General features: G+C 50.4%; 1 protein-coding gene and 1 long non-coding RNA gene across 7 annotated transcripts in view; one reads left to right on the top strand and one right to left on the bottom strand.

The window, feature by feature from the left end:
• Nucleotides 1–23,257, top strand: part of GATA6 (GATA binding protein 6) — a 175,597-nt gene that overhangs the window by 25,455 nt on the left and 126,885 nt on the right. For 2 of the 6 annotated variants that reach the window (XM_057313203.1, XM_026496077.4), the window contains exons 1-3: nt 14,226–14,484; nt 15,886–17,051; nt 21,512–21,678. In XM_057313203.1, the coding sequence (XP_057169186.1) occupies nt 15,923–17,051; nt 21,512–21,678 (1,296 nt within the window). In that variant the 5' untranslated portion in view covers nt 14,226–14,484; nt 15,886–15,922. The other 4 variants (XM_044382877.3, XM_048218638.2, XM_057313202.1 and 1 more) reach the window with 3 other exon arrangements.
• LOC130543939 (uncharacterized) lies at nt 7,948–10,325 on the bottom strand. The gene is made up of 2 exons (XR_008959724.1): nt 10,224–10,325; nt 7,948–10,096 (listed from the first exon to the last, which is right to left on the bottom strand). It is a non-coding gene; the product is annotated as an uncharacterized LOC130543939 (long non-coding RNA).

Genomic DNA, 23,257 nt, shown 5'->3' with positions numbered 1-23,257 from the left:
ACATGTAGGCACTACTAAGTGATGCAAGATACGTTTTTCTTTCTTCTTTTTTATTTTAAAGATTTTATTTACTTATTTGAGAGACAGAGATCGCGAGAGACAGCACGAGGTGGGTGGAGGGACAGAGGGAGAGGGAGAAGCAGGCTCCCCGCTGAGCAGGGAGCCCTACGCGGGGCTAATTTCCATTTCCATCCTCTGATCCCCACACCTGTATGCCTGCCCCTGTTCATCTAGCTTTCTTAGCTCCACCATGCCACATAATACCTCCCTTGGTGGCTGGGGCTGGGGTCAATGGGGAAAGATGGTTTGGTGGACATTGTTGGTATTCTGCCCATTTCTCCTCTTCACCCAGCTCAATGCACCACATTTTCATTTTAGTTTACATCATCACCCATGTACTCCGAGGCGAGATGATCTCAACCTTAACTCTTAGTTGGCTTAATCCAATCAGCCCATTCTACTTGGAAGCTAAGCGTACTAGTTTAGGTGTGGGTATATGACTTACAGGGTCCCATTAAGGTGCATCTCAGGACTCCTGATTGAAATCCTATGACTGGGGTGCTCTCTTTCTCCTTCTTGTTCCAGGAAGTATAGGAACCATTGCAGTCCTTTTGCCACCTGACCAAAGTGACCTAAAGATGAAGTCAACAAATGGGAGAGGCACAAACAAGGGAGTGGCAGAGAAATGGAGCGGAAGCTCCTGGGTGAAAATGACTCGGAAGCTTGCCCCACTATGAACTTCCAGTTACATAAACACAGGAATGTCCTCATTGCTCAGTTCAGTTAGAGAAGGTTTTCTGTGCCTTGGAACAAAAATATTCGCTCTCTCTCTTTTTAAAGATTTTATTTATTTATTCGACAGAAAGAGAGACAGCCAGCGAGAGAGGGAACACAAGCAGGGGGAGTGGGAGAGGAAGAAGCAGGCTCCCAGTGGAGGAGCCTGATGTGGGGCTCAATCCCAGAACGCTGGGATCACGCCCTGAGCTGAAGGCAGAGGCTTAACAACTGAGCCACCCAGGCGCCCCGAAAAATATTCTCTTTACAGAGGGGTGCAGGTGTCTTGTATCTAGGCATCATAAGGGATATCTTTAGGGGCATTGGCTCCCTTCTTTTTTTAAAGATTGTATTTTGAAGTAATCTCCTTGGGGCTCGAACTTAACAACCCCGAGATCAAGAGTCGCACACTCTACCGACTGAGCCAGCCACGTACCCCTACTGTGTCTTCCTTCTGACATGTTTTGAACAGTAGTCAATCACTCACATTAACCTAGACTGTAGATTAAATGGTATACACTTGCAGTAAACAATGCTAGAAAGTAATACTGTTCAGATATATACAATACTGTATAAGGAGAGGGGGAAGGGCAGTATTTGGGCTCTAATCATCCCTTATCACATTATTTCTATGACAAAATTTGTTCCAAGTCCCAAATAAGTGACTTAGAAGTGAACTTTTAGGGACCCTCTGGATCTCAGGTTTCTCACCAGGATGTCACATTTGAGGAAGTTCCAGGTATCTTCTAGCATCAACATTCTATAATTCTTGGTCCCAGTTCATTTTAAGTAAGTAAAAGAGAAGCCCTGTAATAGGGCAGCGTTCTTGACTCATACGGCATTTGAAGATTGTACATCTCCCACTCAGCAAGCTGGATCTTGTTTGTTTTCACAGCAGTTGAAGATTTGCCATCATTATTTTAGCCATTTTTGAAATTCTAGCATACTGCTCACATCTTGCCCTTAAATATTTATACACAGAATACCTTATTTCCCACAGCAAACTCATTTTTTGATTTGTCAGTTTTTGGAAACCTGAGAGATCCAAACAGACTCACATTTCTAAGCAAGAGCAAATAGTAATTTCCTCCTTCTCTACCCATGGATTTGTCAAAGCAGGGACTTTTTCTAAGAGCGGAGATATTTGCCATCTTTAGATGGTTTCAATCCAAAAATTCCATGGTTCAAAATACTTTTCCTTCAACACTTAAATAATAATAGATTGAAAAACAAGTGACCAAGTGAGCACAGAGAGTGCCTTGAATTAAACAGATCTAGGCCTGCAATTGTGATTAGGCAAAAACGACCTTACCTCTAGGTGTGGCAGGTGATATCCTACCTTGTAGAAAATAAACGTTACTAAGTGACTCCTCCCCCAAATCTTCACAAGACCGCCAAGAACTTGGAAACTCTACCCACCACTGTTTAAAGAAACTCTACTATACAAGTCTCTAGTAAAACGATAGCATGTTACCTTGGATGAGCTGGTTATTAGCCCAGCTAATGTGGGCTTCCAGTACCACACTAGCTTAGATCAGACCCATGGCCACCTGCTTGGGGGTGGGTTGGTGGAAGAGGGAAGATGACACAAAGATTGACTGCGGGGTAGCCTGATGAGAGCCCCTATTGGTTACACAGCACTAGTTAATGAGAGACCAAAGATGATTTGACCTATTTCAAACTGTTGCCTTGGGCTTTCTGTATATATTTTCATTCACAGGAAGTCAATCGATCTCATTCTCCTTGAGTCTCAAGAGGGTGTGGATTGGAATAGCTCCTTTTTTTCCCACATTAGTCCTCTTCTCTGCCCTTTGGTTCCCCCATGTATGATCTCCTACAAAGAAGTCTCACCAGGAGCCCTGTTCCGTAGCCTGGCAGTTGCTCTGTAGGCAAGAGAATGGCTGATTTTATATGTTTCTTCTCTCCCCTGAATGGTGTACTTAGGTTATGTCCAGATGCCTCTTCAGTGAGCCCGAGTTGGTGCATGGAGGGAGGAAGTGAGAGAGTGTTCTTCTTTTGCTTTGTCCTTATCTCCGGCCCACAGTCCCTGTATCAGTGGAGAGATGAAGCAAGTAAGAGAAAACGTGATACTGACGTTTGGTTTTGATGTTGTGGAACAAAAGCAGCACAGTTGAACTGATGTGGGTCCGAGACTGCACGATGAGTCTCTTCGGAGTGCAGCTACTTAGGTAGGATATTTTATGGTGACAAGTCCTTAAAAAAGGATTCTGTAGGGCAGGACCTTTATCTACAGTATCCTTCTCGGATGCTCCGCCTTTGTGGTGGTGTGTGGGAATGTGCTGGACCTTAATTTCTTTAGCAGGTCTTGCCCTATTTCCCACGTTTTTGGGGGCTTCAGGGAAGGGAGGACCCTTGGTGTGGATGATGGCTGGTTTTCTTCAAATAGGGCACCAAGGCTCACACTAGGCACATCTCCTTCAATGAAGAGAAATTTTGACTACCCCGAACAACACAGTGGTAAACATAAATGACCGTATTCTTAAACTGAGTTCAGCAAAAATGAAAAGAACTTGACATTGTATTTGAATGAGCCCTTCAGAAGTGACTCTTCTTGTCCCTTTTTTGGTGTGAACATATCCTATTTTATCTCTGGTGTGTGCCAGTCATAAAATCTGTTCCTTTATCTTATACCTAAGGCAAAAGGCATTGCTCTCAAGACTGAAATCTGCTCCTCTAATATTGGCATGATGGAACAAAAGATCTCTGCTTCATGTTCATGGTGCTGGAGATGCCGTTGATGTCTAATAAGTTCTTCCTGATTGGAACCATCAGCCATGGATTCTTTTAAAGTGCTCTTTCCAATTGGCTTAATAACTAATGGCTAATACAGAATGCTGAGTACAGACAATATTCTTAAGTGGCTGAATTGGGGGGGGGGGTGTGGAGAGCATTCTGAAGTTGGGTGGCAGTAGAGTGGTGAGAAATATCCAGTCCATAAACACCGAGGCAAAGCCCCAGCTGCAGTAATAGCCCCACAATAGCTTCTTTAAAGAGCAGCAAATTTCCACAAGCTACAGTCATGATTTGCTTGTATTCGGATTATGGGACCAGAAAATGACTCATAGAGATATCACTTGATAATCAGCTCTATTCAATATAAAATCCCCTGCAAAAGTTGATGTTCAAACATTCTGTCGGGGATTCTATTTAATAGTAGAAGAAAAAAAGTGAATTTAGGAAGTCCTATAAAGAGGTCATTGTTTTTAGTGCAGAGTGACGTGGTGTTGATAATGCTGGATTTTACGCTTTGCGTTTGGACCCCCGCATCTGAAATCTTCGATATTAGCACCCTCCGCCGTTTATCCAGCGAGTGTTTAGCGAGTACTTTGTGCTAGACCCTGTGCGTGTTAACGGAGAGACAAAAATGAACGAGACGTGCTCTACGCCCTTCCGGTCTCACAGACTAGAGGAGCACAGGGCTGCAGTAAAGATGGGCCGCCGGTGACTCACTGTGTGTCACAATGACCACAGTGCTGCCTGGGCATAAGGGCGGCAGCCATCTTCGTGGGAGTGCGGTTGGGTGGAGAGAGAAGAGGGCCGCTGTGTGGTACAGACACGCTGTGGTGGTCTTCGCTGGTTTGGGGATGGGTTTTACAATCATTAGAATCATGCTGGTTGTGACTGTGGACGCAGCCTGGGGGAGCTCATGGGGACAAAACAGGTGCGGAAACCCGGGCCCAAGTTTTAGCCATCCTGCAGGGCTTCCTTAAGTGAGAAAGGTTATTGACCTGCCGAAAGAAGAATCATCTACACTTGTAAGACAGTAAAATATTTGCACCCTGAAAGAGTTTCATTGCCTCTGCAACCTTCAGTTTTGCCTCTGATGTAAACACACTATGGTGGGCGAAAGCCTGGGACTCCAGGGGCGCCTGGGTGGCTCAGCTCGTTGAGCATCTGTTGATTTTGACTCAGATCATGATCTCAGGGTTGTGGGATCAAGCCCTGTGTGGGGCTCTGCGCTCAGTGCGGAGTCAGCTTGTCCCTCTCCCTCTGCCCCTACACCCGTCTCTTGCGCATTCTCTCTCTCTCAAATACATACATACATAAAATCTTTAAAAAATAAGATCCTAGGATTCCATTGGCACATTTGTCACTGTGAAGACAGCACATTGGAAGGTGAGTTTATGATCTTAAATAATCCCCAGTAGGAAATGCCTTTCCCCCATCTCTTTAGTTTTCTTTATACTTTCATCACCTTCCTACCTGTTTGAGCCCTTGATACCTCCTCTCTTCCCCCTCATCTCCCTTCCCCTTAAGAGGTGGCCTGAACTAGAAATCTGCGTTTTTGCTTATTTATCAAACAATTCAAATCTGCATATCGAGCCAGGCACTCCTCTACGCACTTTATGAATGTAGTCAACTCACAATTCTTTGGAGGTGGCTACTGTTATTACAGCCCCCTTTTATAGATAAGAAAAATGGCAAGTAGAGACCTGAAAAACTTTCTTAAGAATACACAACCAGAGAGCGAGCTGAAGAGCTGGGATTTGAACCCAGAGATCCGCATGCTCTCAAGCTCCGCGCGGTGGCTGAGCCCAGCCACGGTGCTAAGGCGTGGACATGTTCGGCCCACCTGCCCAGACACTGGGTAGGCTCTTTCCTACTTACCAAGGCCTTTTCACTTTGGCCCAAAGCATGCTGAGCTCTTTCCAGAAAGATGCCTTTGAAATGCAAAGGTGACAGCTTTATTTGTGGACCCACACTGTGGTTTTTGGCTGGAGTCTGCCGGGCACAGGCTATGTGCTAGTCGGGCTTTAAAAACGGTGTAATAGTCACACTGTTTTTGTTGGATAATTGCATGCCTTTAATTTGTGGTATTATAAACAGAGCAGTAATCTGGTTTAGGAGTAGCCAGAAAAAGTTATTTGATATCCATTAAGTCAAGCTGCTATTTTTATTCACCTCTGTAGAGGTGAATATTATTATGGTCCAGAAAAAGCAACATTGTAATATATTCTAATGGGCATCTCCTGACTGGATAGGTTGGGGGAATAAAAAAAGAGCCTTCTGAAGCAGGTAGGTAACAATTCCGCTTGCTTCCCTAACAGGTGAGTACAATTTTCCCTTTAGATATTATGACAGTTTAGTTTCCTTTAGGATATGAATTTTTAAAAGAGAAAAAGACACACTTTTTGGGGTTCATGGAGTTGGAACAGTGCTTTTTCTTAAAGACCTACTTAAACCACTGCTGCCTAAAATGTTTACTTTACTCAGAAAATTCCGAGAGTTCAAGAAAAATGAAAATATTAAATCATGTAAAAATAATTATTGAGTAAATGTGAAGTCCCCACATAGTAACCATATTGTAAATAAGATATTCATCATCAGTGGTTGCTTTTCATCAATATCCTGTGATTTAAGTTTACTTATTACATATTTATAGACAAAGAACAGGTTATGCAGATAGCATCTTCTATCCGAAGACATTTCAGTGGTTTGCAAACTTGAGCCTGACTTAACCGCTGAGTCTTTGGAGATGAATCATTTCTTTTGTTTAGCCCATAGGCATAGTATTTAGATTAACTTGTACGTTTGTATTTAACCTGACAGAATCCAAAGAGCCGGATCAGACATGGGCTGGCAGTCTTTCCTGGGGCCCGGACAGAGCTACACGCAGGGAGGAGGGCCCAAGTCATTAGTTAGTGATTAATGTTTGTAGAAAGTAGTATTTCTACCATTTTATGGATGGAGCAACTGAGTCACTAAGAGGTTAAGTGGCTTGCCCTCGATCACGAAGCTGTTTAGGAGAGCCAGGCAAATCAGGCAATAATAATGCAAGCCAACCATGATTCTGCGCTCAACTCTCACCAATTTTAAAATTTTGCAAGTTAGAGCTCCTGCAACCTGCCCATGGGCAGGTCACAAACCAGAAGTTGAAACTAAAATGAGAGGATGTTGCCAATCATTTTCTAGGGGAAGGAAGAGACCAAGGGTTGCTTTGGCTAACAGAGTTGGCATGGGGACTATCGTCCCCCTGGACCCAGCCCTCTTGGACGGCTGGCTCTGCTGATCCCCCAAGGCATCTGTCCATGAGGATTCAATCAGGCTCAGGGCTGCTGGCCGGGGTGGGGGGCAGGGGGACTGTAAATCTGGGAAAGCTGCAAGTATTCAGGGTCTTGAACTTTATCAGGTTTGAATGTGTGATTGTGAAAGTAAAGAGCGGAGAAATGACAGCACTCAGTAAATCAAACGTGGAGAAGATCAGGACTGTCAGAGAGACGAGAGAAAAACAGGCTCTGGGCACAAACCCGCCGAAAACTTGCAGGCAGGCAGGAGACTTTTATGTTCCCTCCAGACTGTGCCTTCTGAAAAACAAATCTCTTCCCTGTCATTTTATCTAGAGAACGGCATTTTGTTTTGTCCCACGGATTTCTTTCTTTACGTTTTCATTACTGAAGTTGAGATCTTGTTTTAGAAGATGGGGTGCTACATGGAAAAAACAAAAACCAAACAACAAAAACCCCAAAAATCGACAACCCAGAAAGAAAATCAGTTGAAAAATGGTTGGAACGGCCTGGATTTTCCCTTATCAATAGTGTGTTCCATAGCTTCTGAGTGACCATCATTTTCTATTCCTTAACAAAATGGGACTAAAGCAGAAGTCTCCTGCATAAACAGTGATACCAAACTGAAAAGTACAAAGCATGGGAGGAGTATAGTCAGAGGACCAGGTCCATTTAATTAGCTTGCCCCCACCCACCCTTTTATCTAATGCCAGCCCACAGGTTGCCCTTCTTCATGGCCCCATCTGTTCACTCACCCCTGGTGCCAGAAAGCAGTTCCCTGGGAGGGGTGCTGCTGAGGAGCAGGATACTTTTCTCAGGGGATAAGCCTCAAGATTACTATCTTTGTCCTGTAGAAGACGTTGGAGTCTGCTGCTGGCATTTGCAAGGGGGAGAGACAAGGAATGTTTCTTCTTCAAAGGAACCAAAAGCAAGTAAAGGGATCTATGTTTGTCTCACCCCACCCTTTCCTACTATAATGCAATAAATAAAATCCTCACTGCTGGTACATAAGAACTTCAAGTCCTTAAAGTTGAATGGCTGCTCAAAGAAGTTCTTTCCTGGAAACTTAATTAGCTCCGAGGAACAGCTGGGTCACGAGAAAGAAATGAAATCTGGTGTAGTACATACGAGTCTATTACAATATAGATACTGGTGATCTTTTAATCCCCTTAACAATCCTGTGAGGCAGGTACTTTTATCATCCCCATGTTACAGATGAGAAAACTGAGGCACAGAGAGGTTAGGCAATTTGGCCTGGTCACACAGTTAGAAAATGGTGGAGTCAGGATTCAAACCCAGGCAATTCCCTCCGTCTGTGAGCCAGAGTGACTCCCTTCTTTACAAACTTACTGTGAAGCCTAGAGGACATTATAAGCCTGCGTACTTTTCCAGAGAAAGGATCGAGCATCTCCCTCCATCTTCCAAGCTGTCTGTGGTACTTTGCCTAACCGGCTCTACAGAAGCGCCAAACTTCTAGACTGTAAACACTTCAAAACGGGTTGCTAACCCTTCTGGTTCTTCTCTGTGCAGTATATATGCGGTGTTGTTGGGCAAGTGCAGGAAACTGGAGGGCTGCCTATGGGTAGACAACTCTTGGTCCCGATTCTCCGCATATCTGCAACGTAACTGAGTGCAGAGGTCATAGTTCTGGGTGGCAAATGCAGTAATTTTTTATTTGGGGGGCACTTTCCCCCCCTTTAATTGACTTAAGAAGGAGCATTACTTACTTAGCAAATCTCCAAAGGCTTATCACCTTCTTTTCTGCTTCCCCCTAGCAACACCCAACCCCCCTCCCCAAGAAAAGAAAAACAGAAAGGTCTCTGAGCTGAGAGAGCTCTGGGGCAGTGGCATCTGGACTCTGACCCTAGAACTGGCATTGTCTGAACATCTAGCGATACCAGCAAACTCCAGGGAAAGCCCGGGTCCTGTCTGTCTAGTGTGGTGGAAATTTCTGTATCTTTCCCTTTTGGGGAGCAGAAATGGCCCCTTTCCTTCTCATGCTCTGAGTTTTCCTATCCCAGGAGGCTGGGGGAGGGGGGCAGAATTAGATAAGGTGGATGGTTTTGGAGTTCACCTTATTTGGAGCGGGGCAATGAGAAAAGAGAGGCAGATTTCACTTCCGGGGCCCAGCACGAGGTGCCAGAAACTGAAGATGTTGGTTTGCCCTTTGGAATTCTGAGTCCTGTCTCCAGCTTCCCCATAGAAGATATGGGAAGAATCCCCACTGCAGGGAAGCCAGTGCAGTCTCTAATCTGCCACCGTGAGGTTCTTGTCCCCCATACTGCAAAGAGGTAGAAAAGGTTTAGGTGTGTTTGCAGTATGGAGGAATGCTACCTAAGAGGAGAAGAAATGACTCAGTGCAGAAACCCCAAACCATAGCACCTGGCTCCCCAAGACCCCTCCTCAGCCTTGGATCAGGAAAGTGGATTCCCTGCTTCACCTTTAGTGAAAGGGAAGGGATCCCCCCAGGGGCAGGGCCTGGGCCCAGCTGGCAGCCCTAGGCTTTGTGTAGTGATGCCAGTAATAATTAATAACGATAGTAAATACCACACTTCATAACCAAACCCAGCCTGGGGATGAATGAATGACTGGGCCTCTGCCTCCCACCTACAAACTCTGACTCTGGGAGTCCACACCCTCCCCATCAGCCTCAGTCTAATTTAGCTGCCCAGTTCCACCCACCAGGTTCTGATCCGGGTTCAAAAGAAGTTCTGCTCCGGACCACCAGCGATGTGGCGTAACACCGACCCTCGGCAAAACCGCAGGGAGTGAGGGTGGGAAAGTAGGGGTGGATTGACTGTAGTATTATTCAGCATCGAACAATAATCAAAAAGGTACAGTAATTCAGGCCCTAATGAGCTCGGTTTAGTTTTTCTGCCAAGCGCAGGGGGTCTGTTTTGGAAGCCCAGCCCCGCCCGGCCTGGAGGTCCACGGCTCCCGGGACCCTGGGGCCTGGCACCTCCAGGCCCGGCCGCCTCGAGGCCGCCACATTCCCAGGGCAACGGACGCAGGTCTCGCCGGGCCCGTGGAGATCTGGCCAGAGAAGCGGAGAACTCAGGGTGCCAGGACGCAACCAGGCCGCGGGGAGGGAGGCCGGCGCCGTGTGGAATGTCTTTATCGGGATCAGAGAGCCACCAGCTTCTCCTTCGCTTCTTTAAGCGATCACGGATAGACACCTTTCGATCTTTTGTCAGACATCTTGGCCCTTAATAGCTAAATTTATTTGGTTTAAAGCGGCCTTGGGAGAAGCCGGGAGGGGAGATCTTTCGTCGGTCATGGGTGGCCTAGATAACAAGCTTTAAAAGAGAGAGGGAAGAAGAAAGTAAAAAGGTTAATGGATGAGGGGAGGGCTAGAAGGCGCCCAGCGTGGGGCTTTTACAGCGACTCTCCCCCGGCCGCCCCCTTATCGCGGCCCTAACTTACCCGCGGCGTAAGAAGTACATTAAGTCACGTAAACAGCGCGCGGGGAGGAATGCCACCGCGGTGACCTCTCGCGCGCCGCCGCAGCGAGCCCACCTCCGCGCCGTGCTGGCGGCCGCCGGCGGCGCGCGGGGGGCGTTCCGGGGCTGCGGGGCCGGGGGCGGCCGGGCCGTGCCTGCAGCCGCCGCGCGCCGGGACTCGATGCCGAGCGCCCGCGCCCGCCGTTGGCGCTGCGAGTTCCTTACCCGAAGTGACCGGCGGCGGGAAGAGGGGGCGGGGAGCCGGGCCGGGGAGGGGGCGCCCAGTTTTCTAGGCTGCGCAGTTTTCGCGCTTCCGCCGCCACCACCTGACGCTTCTAACGAGTATTTTTGGGCTTTCGAGAATTAAAAAAAAATAGAACAAAACAACAGCCCTCCCCCACCCCAAACACCGCCAAGACTCTCTGGACGCGCCTGCATTGGCTTGACAGCCGCCTAGTCCGGGGACAGGCCGCCCCGACCCGACTACTGGTCTGGGAGGATGGCTGGGGTGGGGGGCACCGGGGTGACCCTTGTCCTTCGGCAAAAGCGTCCCGGGGACAGGAAGAAAGCCGGTATAGGCGAGAAGGCCCTAGAGATCTGGCTTTGTAAAAACTCTCAATTTAATACTAAGTTTTTTCAAAAATTGTGTTCTTTCTTTCTGAAACGTCTTTGGAGCAGCCGGGAGCTTTGTGAACTGACAACATAATGAGCTTAAGTTTGCACGGGGTAAAGTCGTGTCGTTATGCGGGTCCACGCCAGGGTCTCACAGCTCCTCTGGAAGCAAAGCGCGACTGGGTCCCCAAACATCCCTTCGAATTTGGCAACAAAGCCTCCGCCCCCTGCCCAATTGGCTGCTCTAATCTGGCTGGATTCGAATCGCGAATAGTAGTGTGGCGCGCCCCAAATAAATCAGCCCTGGGGACAGGTCGCGCCCCAGAGCCAGCACCTCTCTGAGGACGAGGAGGGCGGCTCACTCCGGAGGGGCCACTCCTTGAGTCTAAATAGTCGGGAGAGAAATAATTTCGTTTAAGATTAGCACCCCCCCCCCAAAAGGAGACAGGCAGAAGGAAAAGGAAAGAAAAAAAGAAAGAAGGGAAAAAAAAGCCCAAAGAAAATAGAACTTTTAAGAGCCTATTTACTGGGGAACTATGGGGGACTTCTCCAGTTCTTGGGTTCCTCCCTAGTTTAGGGTACACTTCTCCCCTCTGCATCCTCTATTCTGCCTGCCTTCCCGGACTGCTGGGGTGCTCAAAGGAAACTCTGAGCACGGGACCTGGGACCCCCTAGGGGGTGGCTTTGAAATGTGCCGCTCCCCCTGGGGAATGGAAGTTTTCCCCAGGGCCAAATCCAATGCATTGGGAAAATGGTAAACTGGATGGGTCAGGCTTCCTTGCCTTCCTGTCTGAAGAAACTCTGCGGTTTAAACAGTTTTGTTTTTAAGTTAACTGAAAAGAAAAACACTTTACTAGCCATTCCGTCCTTTAGTTAGAAAATCAATCTTAAAAAAATTGTGACCCCGCAAAGGAGCAAATGACAACCTCCCACTCTTGTTTCAGGCAGTGTTAAAAAGAGACTGGGAATCTGGAAGGTAAAATGCCGGGTCTCCTCTCAAGCCCTTAGAAACTGCTGGCTGTGGTCAGTCTGCCCCGCTGCTCACCTCTGTCCCAGCGGTGCCAGGGCCAGCTCATCCTCTCACAGCTGCTGCAGAGCTGCGGGAAAAGCAGGTCCCCAGGGCTTTAGCTATTGTCCAAGGAAATTCACATGGACACCTTCATACTTGCTAATATAAAGAAACACACACAGCAAGAACCGGGTTCGGGTCTAGGTCTCCTCAAGGGCTCAGGCTTGGAGGCCATTCACAGCTTGGAGTCTAACTTAGCCAGAGGATTTAAAAAAACTCGTCTCCATTGGAAATCACCTCACTGAGATATGTATTAAGAAAAAAAACCCCTGCTTTTTAGAGTAAAACTGAAAAGCATTTCAAAAACAGCTGTACTCAAAAGAAAGTCAAACGTCCACAATGTTTCTCTATCTGCTTACAAATGAGCTTCTGAAAAAATCAAAATTTGGTCGGAACTCACGCAAAACCCAAAAGAGAAAGGCTTTGGAAACCCTGGTCGGAGTTAAGTGGGAGGCAGACGCCAGGTCACCTCTTCTGCTAGTCCCATTCGATCGAACTCAGGTTAAATTTTAAAGCCCTGAATCCTGCTCCGGTCGCCAGTCTCTGTTCCAGAGTTTTCTACCTTCACTCCTGCCGAATTGTGGCCGCATTGAAACTGGGAGCCGCCACAGCAATTGGGGGAAGCAAAGAGGATTGTAATGAAAGTGACTAAATTGGATGAGAACGGTTTATGGACCGTCGTAGTAGCAATTTAAAATTCAGATGTGTTTAGCAGCAATTTACAACGAAGAATGGAAAAAAAAAAAAAGAATTCTCGCCAACTTCCTTGATTTCACGATCTTCCCCTCATTGCCAGGCCCTGTCCCCTTCTCCCTCCAGGATACACGGGTTCACAGTTCACAATTATATTGGGAGGAAACACTTTTAACGACGAGGTCTCCCAATCTCTCAAAATCCTATTTTACAATGCCCCTCGTTATGCTGTTTCAACTCTGCTTTGGCTCCTCTCCGTTCCCCAACTGGAAAAACACAAAATTAAAAAAAAAAAAAAAAAAGAGCCCAAATGCTTTCAGGGAGACTGACCTTTAGAAAATCATTTACTTCGATTTACCTGGAAAAAAATTGTAAAATCCATCCTCACAAAGCAACTCCTCCTGCCCTAGTTAAAATTCTCTCTCCGCGGCCTTCTGGGGTCACGTCTGTCGGAAGAAATCTTTTTGTGAGCGAAAGGGAGCGAGACATATATCACTGCTCCTGCGGCGGCTGAACCTGCGCCCGCGCGCCTCGCTGCTGACAGATCCGCGCTGATAACCCCGCGACGTTCATTTCCAGTCCCTTTGCCGGCTCAGGACCATATCAGTTTGTACACAGTTGTGATAACCATTTGGAGGGAGCGAAGAAGGGGTGTGTATGTGAGGGTGGGGGTGGGGAAGCGGTATTTCCCGCTGGGTCCTGGGAAGGTGAACCCCCTCCCCCCTTTCCAACGACTTATCCGAGACTTACCTGAAGTTCTCCAGGATAAGCTCAGAGCAAACGGGACACCAAAACTTGGAAAGCATCTCGGGGCGCGACTGGGGTGGAAGCCCTTTTCATCACGCGCGCCTTCAGGGACTAGCCTTTACGTATACCACGACCCCGAATTAAAAGTTCCCAAAGGTTAGCTGGTGAGTGTCGACGTGAACTTCCCGAAACCTCCTAGGAATTTAGTCTGTTTCTAAAAAGCAGGGCAGAGCGCTGGGGAGCGGGGCACTCGAGTTCCTTCTTTTCCATATCTTTGGAACCTCGATCCCCGACGGTCACCACAACCCAAGTCCCAGGGTCTCGATTAGAAGTCGGGGAAGTTTAAGGTAGTTCACATACAAAGGCAGAGCATAAAGCTCTTCTAACGTGGACGAAGGAGCGGTGAAGGCCCGCGGAGCAAAGCACTTTCCCCCTCATTCTGGGGGCACGTTGACCCGAAAGCTGCCGCGTCCCTCCCGCAGCGGTGGCTGCGCAGGGCTGTGCACAGCCAACTCCTCTCGTGCCAACCCTCCCCCCCGCCGCCCCCGTGAGTGCGTGTGTAACTGGGGGCGGAGGAAAGTGCTGTGCCGCCGGATGGGTGTGGGTCGCCAGCCAGGTCAAGCGTTCCGCCACCTCCGCCCCTCCCTGGGCGTCCCAGGGCTCGGCGCCCCCTCGGTGGACTGGCCCCCTCCCAGGAGGTACTCGCAGCTCGGCCCACACCCGCAGGCTGCGCGGCGCTCATTGTCTGCTGGGGTGGCGCGCTCCCCTCCCCCCGCCGCCCGCGGTCCCCTCCCCACCCTCTTTTCTCTCCTCCCCTCGCTCCCTCCTCCTCCTCCTCCTCCTCTTCACCTCCAGCGCCCAGCTGCTCGCACAGCGCAGTTCCGACCCACAGCCTGGCACCCTTCGGCGAGCGCTGTTTGTTTAGGGCTCGGTGAGTCCAATCAGGAGCGCAGGCTGCAGTTTTCCGGCAGAGCAGTAAGAGGCGCCTCCTCTCTCCTTTTTATTCACCAGCAGCGCCGCGCAGACCCCGGACTCGCGCTCGCCTGCCGGCGCCCACAGCCTCTCTCCGCGCTCGGAAGCAGTCTCCGCCGCGGCCGTTCTCCATGCGCAGCGCGCACCCGAGGTTCGGCTGCTTTCTCGCTTGCTCGGGCTCCCCTCTTTCCTTCCCTCTACCCCCCAACCCGTGGCGGGCCCCTCCGCCCCGGGCTATCCCGCCCTCTGCGGGCCGCGGGCTGCTCTGTGGGTGTCTCCCTTCTGTCGCGGCGGGCTGTAGCGGCTCCCAGGTTCCCGGGACACCGCGGACCAACTTCTGCTGTCTCTTCCTCTCCCTGAAGCGCTTATCTGCGCGCAGCCTTATCTCCGAGTTATCTGGCGCAAAGGGGCGGGAGCCGGCAGTCAGGCGGGCTGAGAGACTCCTTTCTAGCTATCTAGCCCGGGTCTGTGTGTGGGCATTAATTTTAGGCTGGTTATCTCCGAGGAGCCGAAGTGATTTGGAAAAGCAGCTCGGAGGAGGCCCGTCCCGCTGCATTTCGCCTCCCTACCCCACTCCCTCCGAGTCTCCCCGTCTGTCTTCCTGCTCTCCCCTTTGGGGTGGCCTCGGCCCCGGGGCGGTCTCACCCCCCCCCCCCCGCCCTGCATTTCCCCCTCCTCCTTTACTCTGAGCTCCGCTCCACCCCGCTACGTCCGATTCCGGAACGGTCTGGCCTTTCCGCGGCTGGGGATGACCACGGGGTGGGCGGGGGTGGCCCAGCCGGCGTGAGCGCACGCGCTGGTGGCTGCAGACGCGAGCCTTGTTTAAGGTGTGCGGCGCCACGGGGAGGAGGGCTGGGCGTGAGACTGCGGCCCCGCGGGCACCCAGCAGTGCCTGGGCCCGGAAGGTCGGAGACTGTCGTCTCCGCCCCGGCGCCCCACCTTCCCTGGGCTGAATTGCACTTCTCTCTGGAGCTCGCGTTTCGTCCCGTCAAGCGCAGCCGGGGAAGCTCTGGGAAAGCCAGTGTGGGAGAACGCGGCGGTTTCGTTTTCGGGGACAGGTTGCCTTCCTCGCGCTAGTGATTTTCGCCCGGGCAGACCTCACACCGAGGCATTCCGGGCGGGGGGCATCAGTAGGGAGGCGGGAGAAGACAGAGCCGACAAGCAACAACTACTTAAATTCTTTTGTGTGTCATCGGCCGAGAGGTATCCACTTTGGGACGGAAGGAAAACCTCGGCCAGTCTCCCCGTCGCCCCTGGGATCTGGCGCGCTCAGATGGAGGATGCTGCGGAGGGGGTGGGCGGGAAGACAAGGGGACCCGGGCGGTGCAGGCGAGGGAGGGCGGATAGCCCAGTCCTGGGAGGACTCTGCGGCGGCTACCCAGGCTCTGTTCCCCTGTCCTTCCCCAACTCCCGCGCCCGGGGCAGAAACGGGATATTTGAGAAATCCCATTAGCTAGAAAAGGCAGTGGGAGTGAGATTCTGTGAGGCCTGTGCTTCTGGTAACCCTTTTTGATTTCTCCTCCTGTCCTTGCCTCCCCTCACCCCGCCTCAGGAGCTAGAAGTTAGTTTGGAGAGGCGCCGGACCGTGGATGGCCTTGACTGACGGCGGCTGGTGCCTGCCGAAGCGCTTCGGGGCCGCGGCTGCGGACGCCAGCGATTCCGGAGCCTTTCCAGCGCGGGAGCCCTCCACGCCGCCTTCTCCCATCTCCTCCTCTTCCTCCTCCTGCTGCTCCCGGGGTGGGGAGCGTGGCCCCAGCGGCGCCAGCAACTGCAGGACGCCGCAGCTCGACACGGAGGCGGCGGCGGGACCCCCGGCCCGCTCGCTGCTGCTCAGCCCGTACGCCTCGCATCCCTTCGGGGCTCCCCACGGACCTTCGGCGCCCGGGGTCGCTGGCCCCGGGAGCGCCCTGTCGAGCTGGGAGGACCTACTGCTCTTCACTGACCTCGACCAGGCCGCGACCGCCAGCAAGCTGCTGTGGTCCAGCCGCGGCGCCAAGCTGAGCCCCTTCGCACCCGAGCAGCCCGAGGAGATGTACCAGACCCTCGCCGCCCTCTCCAGCCAGGGGCCGGCCGCTTACGACGGCGCGCCGGGCGGCTTTGTGCACTCTGCAGCCGCCGCCGCAGCCGCCGCGGCCGCGGCCAGTTCCCCGGTCTACGTGCCCACCACCCGCGTGGGCTCCATGCTGCCCGGCCTGCCGTACCTGCAGGGGGCGGGCAGCGGGCCCGCCAACCACGCGGGCGGCGCAGGCGCGCACCCCGGCTGGCCTCAAGCCGCGGCCGACAGCCCCCCGTACGGCAGTGGAGGCGGCGCGGCCGGCGGCGGGGCCGCGGGGCCCGGGAGCGCCGGCTCGGCCGCTGCGCACGTCTCCGCGCGCTTCCCCTACTCGCCCAGCCCGCCCATGGCCAACGGCGCGGCGCGGGACCCTGGGGGCTACGCCGCAGGTGGTGGCGGGGGAGCGGGCGGCGTGAGCGGCGGCGGAGGCGGCAGCCTGGCGGCCATGGGCGGCCGCGAGCACCAGTACAGCTCGCTGTCGGCCGCGCGGCCGCTGAACGGGACGTACCACCATCACCATCACCACCACCCGAACCCCTACTCGCCCTACGTGGGTGCACCGCTGACTCCCGCCTGGCCCGCAGGACCCTTCGAGACCCCAGTGCTGCACAGCCTGCAGAGCCGCGCCGGAGCCCCACTCCCGGTGCCGCGGGGCCCCAGCGCAGGTAAGGGGTGCGCCGCCGCGTGGGAGTGGGGGCCTGAGGCGCTGGGGTGTACGGGGGTGTGGAACAGCTGGTTGACTTGGGCCTTGTTCATAGGGTTTTTCCGTCTGGGTGCCTAGCGGTCGGCCCGGCCCCAGGGAGAATTTTCAGAGCTTTGGTGGCAGGGCCACCCAGAGTCTGGCAGCGTTGGTGAGGTGCTTCTATTTTTCGGATTGTTTCAGTTCCTTTCCACGAAGGAGGCGTAGGGCGCCTATATGTCTCAGTGCTTTGGAGAAGCTCTAGGGACTTGAACAGTGAGTGGGGTGGGTAAATTGGAGAAAAAGGGCCTGGGAAGGAACAGACAAGGCCCTGAGACCTGTCACCGAGCCTAATTGGCCTAAGTGAAAGAATGAGACTCTATGGGGCGGGGGGGGGGGTAAGTTTAGGAGAGCGTGGGGCAGTTGGTTCACCCTCTCATCAATTCAACTCTCCAGAGGTGAGGAATTGTGCTTTTCTCAAGGGGAGTGTTTAAAGGCTCCGCGGTGGAAAAGGAGCTAGGGAGCTAATTAGCTTCCCCCTCAGTAAGAGGGAGAGAAAGAGAGGATACCTGGACTGGTCAGCCTCATGACTGTCCCCACGGAAAGCTGGTGGAGGGGCCCTTCTGCTTGACATCAACTGAGCTGAGGTCCCTGGAGTTGGCGGCTGCTGCCGGCCGCTGGCAGGCTGGGACCCAGGGATCCTGGAGCTCCCACATCAGTTCTTCCTCCAGAATTCAACCCACCGATCTTATTCCAGTGTTTGGGGGTGATGTGGGGTGACCTGGGAAAACAAAATTGTCAAAATACCTGGAAACACCCCATTTTGAAAAAGAGTTTTCTGCTCAAGCAGCGGGTTATGAACTATGGTGTCCGAGTGCCGCTTTTCTCTGCTGTTGCAGCATTCTGGTTCCTTCTAGGTGCTTTCACGGGTCTCTTCCTTTGTATTTAACCCGTTTGGTAACTTGACAGACTCCTAAGACAAAACCTTTTTGGGGGGGAGGGGCTGTTGTTTGTTTGAGGGGAAGTGTGAGAGTCACAGAGGTGGCAAAGAGGCAGGAGACCATGTCAGCCTAAATTATCCTACCTGGTGTTGTCACACTCCAGGTTCGGGCTTTTCCTGGGAGCCTCCATGCTCCGTTTTGGGACAACAAATCTTTCAGGGGCCCTAACTAGTAGGACGAAGTGGTGAATTGCCAGCCTTGTATTCAAAAGACATATTGGAAATGCCAGTGGCCCGAAAGCGAAGGATCTGACTTGAACAGCCCTCCTGGTAACACTGGGAGGAGGCAACAGGCTTTTTGGTAACAAGTTCTGCTCTTTCTCTACCTCCTAAGATCCTGGTGTCAGAAGTCCCTCTTCTTTGCTCTGCGAAGTTGGCCCTAGAGACCGTCTTCACCATTGTGTAGAGTGGGTGTGGAGGGCCCTGTTGAGGAGAGACTTGAGAGCAGAGCACTGTCACCTCATTGTGCAGCATAGGGACCCACAGCTGGTTCCCGGGCTCGAGCTGAGAGACTGGGACAGGAGGAATCTTCAAAGAATGGTTAGGGGGCTGGTGGTTAGGCTGAGGCTTTAGTCGGTCAGGAATCCGGCAAGGAGTCTGACAGGGTGTGTGGGTTGGGTGGGGGGCAGCTCCAGTTGGAGCGAGATCTGCAGCCCCACCTGTCTCAGGACACACCTTAGTGTAGTCTTCATAGCCCTCTCCCCCCAGACTGAGAAGTAGTCCCAAAAGACATAATAATCAGAGTCTTCCGATGCTTAAAGCAACTTGTTTTGTATAGAAAAATCTTTTCAGAGGCAGTAGGGTGCAGTTGGCAGGCAAGTTAAAATATCATTTTAAACCTAGCTTAGTCTTTCACCAACTTTTCACCTTCTTGATAGGATGTTGCAAAGTTAGGAAAATCTTCTGTAGATCCAGAGTATGTTAAAAACAACCACCAAAAATGGGGAGGGGCTTGGGAACACCCAGCTTTTGCATAAAGAGTTTTTAAGAACGCAGGAAGCTGCTGAAAATCAAGCCGGTCTGGGGGTGGGAGAGGCAAAAGACCTAATTTTGGTTGTCCTCGCAGGTGTTCTTGTGGTAGAAAAACCTTGACCTCCAACCTCTCTCCTCCCAGCTTCCTAGATTCCCCCCTTTTCCACTTTGATTGTTTAAAAAAACAGACCATTTTTGAAGGCACTCTTTAATTGATTTGGGAAACAGCAGGGCTAAAACCTGAGCTTTTTCAACCTACAGTGGGGAGGCCTCCGGGAACCTGCTTCATACACCTCTCCCTGATTTTGGTGGTGGATGGATGGGAGGGAGTCCTGGGGTGAGTCTTCACCAAGCTTCAGTCCCTGAGCTCAGCGCCCTCCTAAGCTCCCGCTGAACTGTGTTCCATTCTTTGGGTCTTGGGACGCATTCGCTGGCCGTGCCCTTCTCCCCAGTGCCTTTTATTTTCTCCAGGGGAACCCAACGCAGTCGTGTTTAGGAGACATGATGAGTAGGGTGAAACCGGTGAACAAACATCTAGCGCAATTAGATTTTCTAATTGTTTTTAAAGTTTTTCTTACGTTAGTCGGTTGTAGGATTGTCGCTGGTGGGTAAGCGGTAGGGAGAAAATAGGAGGTCTAGATTTAATTTAATTAGACATCAGCAAACTTCCTAAATTTTATTTATGCAAAGTGGACTTAAAGTTTTGTCTTCAGGTTTTCAGATGACTAAAGAGATTTACCTGGAGAGTTCACACTGTCCTCTCTTGGGAGTCTTTGTTGGTCCCAGCCTAGGGGAAGGAGGCCGGGCTTAGGGCTGGGTTCTCCAGGGAATGCCCCACTCCTCTATCGAGAGGGTCTCTGATAGGTAACATTTTAAAGTCAACAACTAAGACAAATACCTTGTTTAACTTCAGTGTCCTTGAAGTCCTGAGCATTTTACTGATTACCGTAGTCAATAGTGGCTTTTAGGGTGGAGAAGAATAAATCTTTGTGATGTGTTGTAAGTTGCGGTATCCCTGTGACAACTTTGAACTCCAGTTATGTAGGATGCTAGTTTCTTTTAAACTTATTTCTTGAGGACGAAGTAGACTTGTTTTGTAGGGTAAATAGTATCATGTAATTAAATAGTATTCACGCCAAAGACATATTTAAATATCTTTACAACAAGTAGTTGATGGTAGAAACCAGCTGTGAACTGTTCGGGGAATGAGAAAGAATAGAAAGGTTTACTAGCACACATCTTCAAAATAAAACTTTAAAATGTAATGTTTATTTACTTTAAAAATTGATTCAGAAGTGTTTCTTAAAGAAAGCCAAATTTGGACATTTGAATCTTCTATAAATAATTGTAAACAGGATATTTTTATTTTTTATGAAGTCTATTTTAAAAGTACTTAATAAGTACCTGTCTCATTTTACATAGTATTCATTCATATTTAACAAATTTAAGTGGAAGTAATAAATGTGACTAACAACCATTTACTCTGGAGATTATTTTTTATTAACAGGTTTAGGTTAGTTGTAAACACCAGAAACTATAATCAAATAGCAAAGTGACACAAACACAATTTAGGTAGATTGTGTAAGTTGAAGTTTGGTGTACAAAAATATGAAAGTTTTATTGAGCACTGAAACGGTTTTAGTAATGTTCTGAATCAATAAAGCATCAACCGTTTGTAGAAATTTCGCAGATAGAAGCGGTTAGACCCATGTGAAACTCAAAATATTTCAACATTTGGTCCTTGCGGCATGAAAAGAAAATTTAACATTGATCTCTGTGCTTGTTAATGTTGGTGCCTTTTTTCCCATGGGGAGACCTGAGTCATTTTCTAGTTAATTGATAAAGTGCCCAAAAACAGTATTTCTAATTTCACTTGTCCATTTTTTTTTTTTAAATTAGAGAAAAGGAAAGGGTGACAGATACAGTAAATACTTTAAAAATTACTTGGGGTAAAAGTAATAAGGTAGCCCAGCTGTGTCCCAGGATGTTCGTGGGTTTGGTGCAGGGGTCAGTGATCAGTGTTGATACTGTATGGTTTGCTCGGTTTGGCAAGTGGCACACTGTAATTATGATGGATTTCAGTTTTGAAACGCTTGGGAACAGCCGGAAAGGAGGGGTCAGGGGACCCAAACCGACTTCCCCACAGCGCATCTCAACTCCGAGGTCCTTGGAGACCGAAGGCAGATGATTGGCGCTCGGCCTCCAGCACCATGTCCTGCTACTTTCCTGGGGTTTTACTGGGCGCGCCCAGGGCTGCAGAAGTATTGGACAAAGGCTGAGCAGATCGATAGCGACAACGGCCGGCTCCTGGCTTGGCTGCTGAGCAGAAAGACCCGTGGGGAAGGGGAAGGGCGGGGAGGCGGGCAGCAGGTCGCCAGCGCTGGGGCCAGGGGTGCCGGGGGTCTTCCGGGGAGCCCGGGGAGGGGCGGGAGCGGCGCGGCCTCACCGGGCCTCTGTCCCCGCTCTCGCCGCAGACCTGCTGGAGGACCTGCCCGAGAGCCGCGAGTGCGTGAACTGCGGCTCCATCCAGACGCCGCTCTGGCGGCGGGACGGCACCGGCCACTACTTGTGCAACGCCTGCGGGCTCTACAGCAAGATGAACGGCCTCAGCCGGCCCCTCATCAAGCCGCAGAAGCGCGTGGTGAGTGCGAGCGCCGCCCTCCCCTGCGGCCCGGGCCCGGAGCGGCGCTCCTCCTGTGGCCCCGGCGCTGCCGGCTCGCCCCGGGCGCTCCCGCGGGAACAGGTGCTGCGAGACCCGGGGCTGCCGGGGTCTGCCCGAGCGCGGGGACTCAGCTGTCCCCTTCACACCTGCGAGCGCCCGGGGGGAGGTTGTCCCGAAACCAGCGTCTGGGGAACGAAGACAGCCTTTCCCCACATTTACACCTGGGGCATGGTGTCTGTAAATGGGGGGAGGAGAAAGGTGTAGGGAGCTACCATTTTTTAAATACACGAAAGTCTATATTGACATATCTCTAGATATACTTGGAAACGCACTAGAAAAATTCTGGAAGGACACAAGAAAGTAGTAATGACGGTAACCTCCGGGGAGAAAAACTGAATATACCAACCGAGGTCAGATGAAGGAGGGAGATCTTTCTGCTCTGGTTTGGATTTTATTCTTGAAAAACCGTCCTCGTTTATACCCCCTCTCCTCCCCAGTAGAATATGACAACGACAAACCCACCCTCCCTTTCTCCCCACAGCCTCATTCAGGGTTCCTTTGATTCTGTTCCTTATACCTTTGGGTCCCTTCTACCTCTTCTCCTGAGAGAGAGATTTTAGCCCCAAATTCCATCGTCTTTTGGATTGTCTTTGATGAAAATTTACTCTAACCTTTGTTACTTTGAAATCTAGCTGCTTAGAAAACTACATAGAACTTGAGAAAAAAAAATGCAGTCTTCATGCTTCTCAAGTTGGGGATTTTCACCAGTTCAAACACATTTTTTACTGTGTTTTAAATTATGCGAATTCTGATTTTCTTCAGGGACAAATCTTATACTTAGGTGTGGCTTTAGGGGAGGGCATTTACTGCTGCAGTGATTAGAGAAAATAAATGAAAGTGTTCACAGGCCCCACGGTAGGGCTAACATTTGTTTAACCAAGCACTCATACTCTTAATACCTTTTAAAGTAAAATATTTTACAGTGAGATGCCAGACATCTTAAGTATCCAAGTAATTTATTTAATTGTTATACTCTAATTTGCAGAAACAAATGCTACACATGTTGTTTGTGTTAAATAGATTAGGGCGATATTGCATCACAATGGAAGTCTGACACCTTAAAGAGAAGCAATTAGTTTTATGGTTGTTTTGTTTTTAATGCATTTAAAATAAAGTGGCTGAGGCTAATTTAATGTGAGTATGTGCCTTAAACTTGTTACAACCTCCTGCAGCTTAAAATGGTCTTCAAAGGGCATCCTTCACTTAAGTATCTGACTCCCTATGGTTTTTCACTTCTTATGCATCATATTAAGAAAAGAAAAAGTGGCCAGAAAATATTCCAGGAAGTTCGTTGTTTTCGTGTATGCACAGTGAAACTGATTTTTTTTTTTTTGAAAGATATATTGAGCTGAGTTCTAGCTGAGTTCAGCAAGGTAACCTTTTCTTGAAATTGAGGGGGACTCTGGTAGAAGAGCAGCTGATGAGGTTCTAGTTGCATTCTGTGCATATGGATCTAGTAACATCCATATTTAGGTAGTGCCATTTGTTTTGTGCACTT

This window comes from Ursus arctos, unplaced genomic scaffold (genome assembly GCF_023065955.2).
Source record: "Ursus arctos isolate Adak ecotype North America unplaced genomic scaffold, UrsArc2.0 scaffold_17, whole genome shotgun sequence".
Classification (NCBI taxonomy): domain Eukaryota; kingdom Metazoa; phylum Chordata; class Mammalia; order Carnivora; family Ursidae; genus Ursus; species Ursus arctos.
The sequence above is the reverse complement of the archived record's forward strand: the minus strand, read 5'-3'. Positions and strand labels throughout refer to the sequence as shown.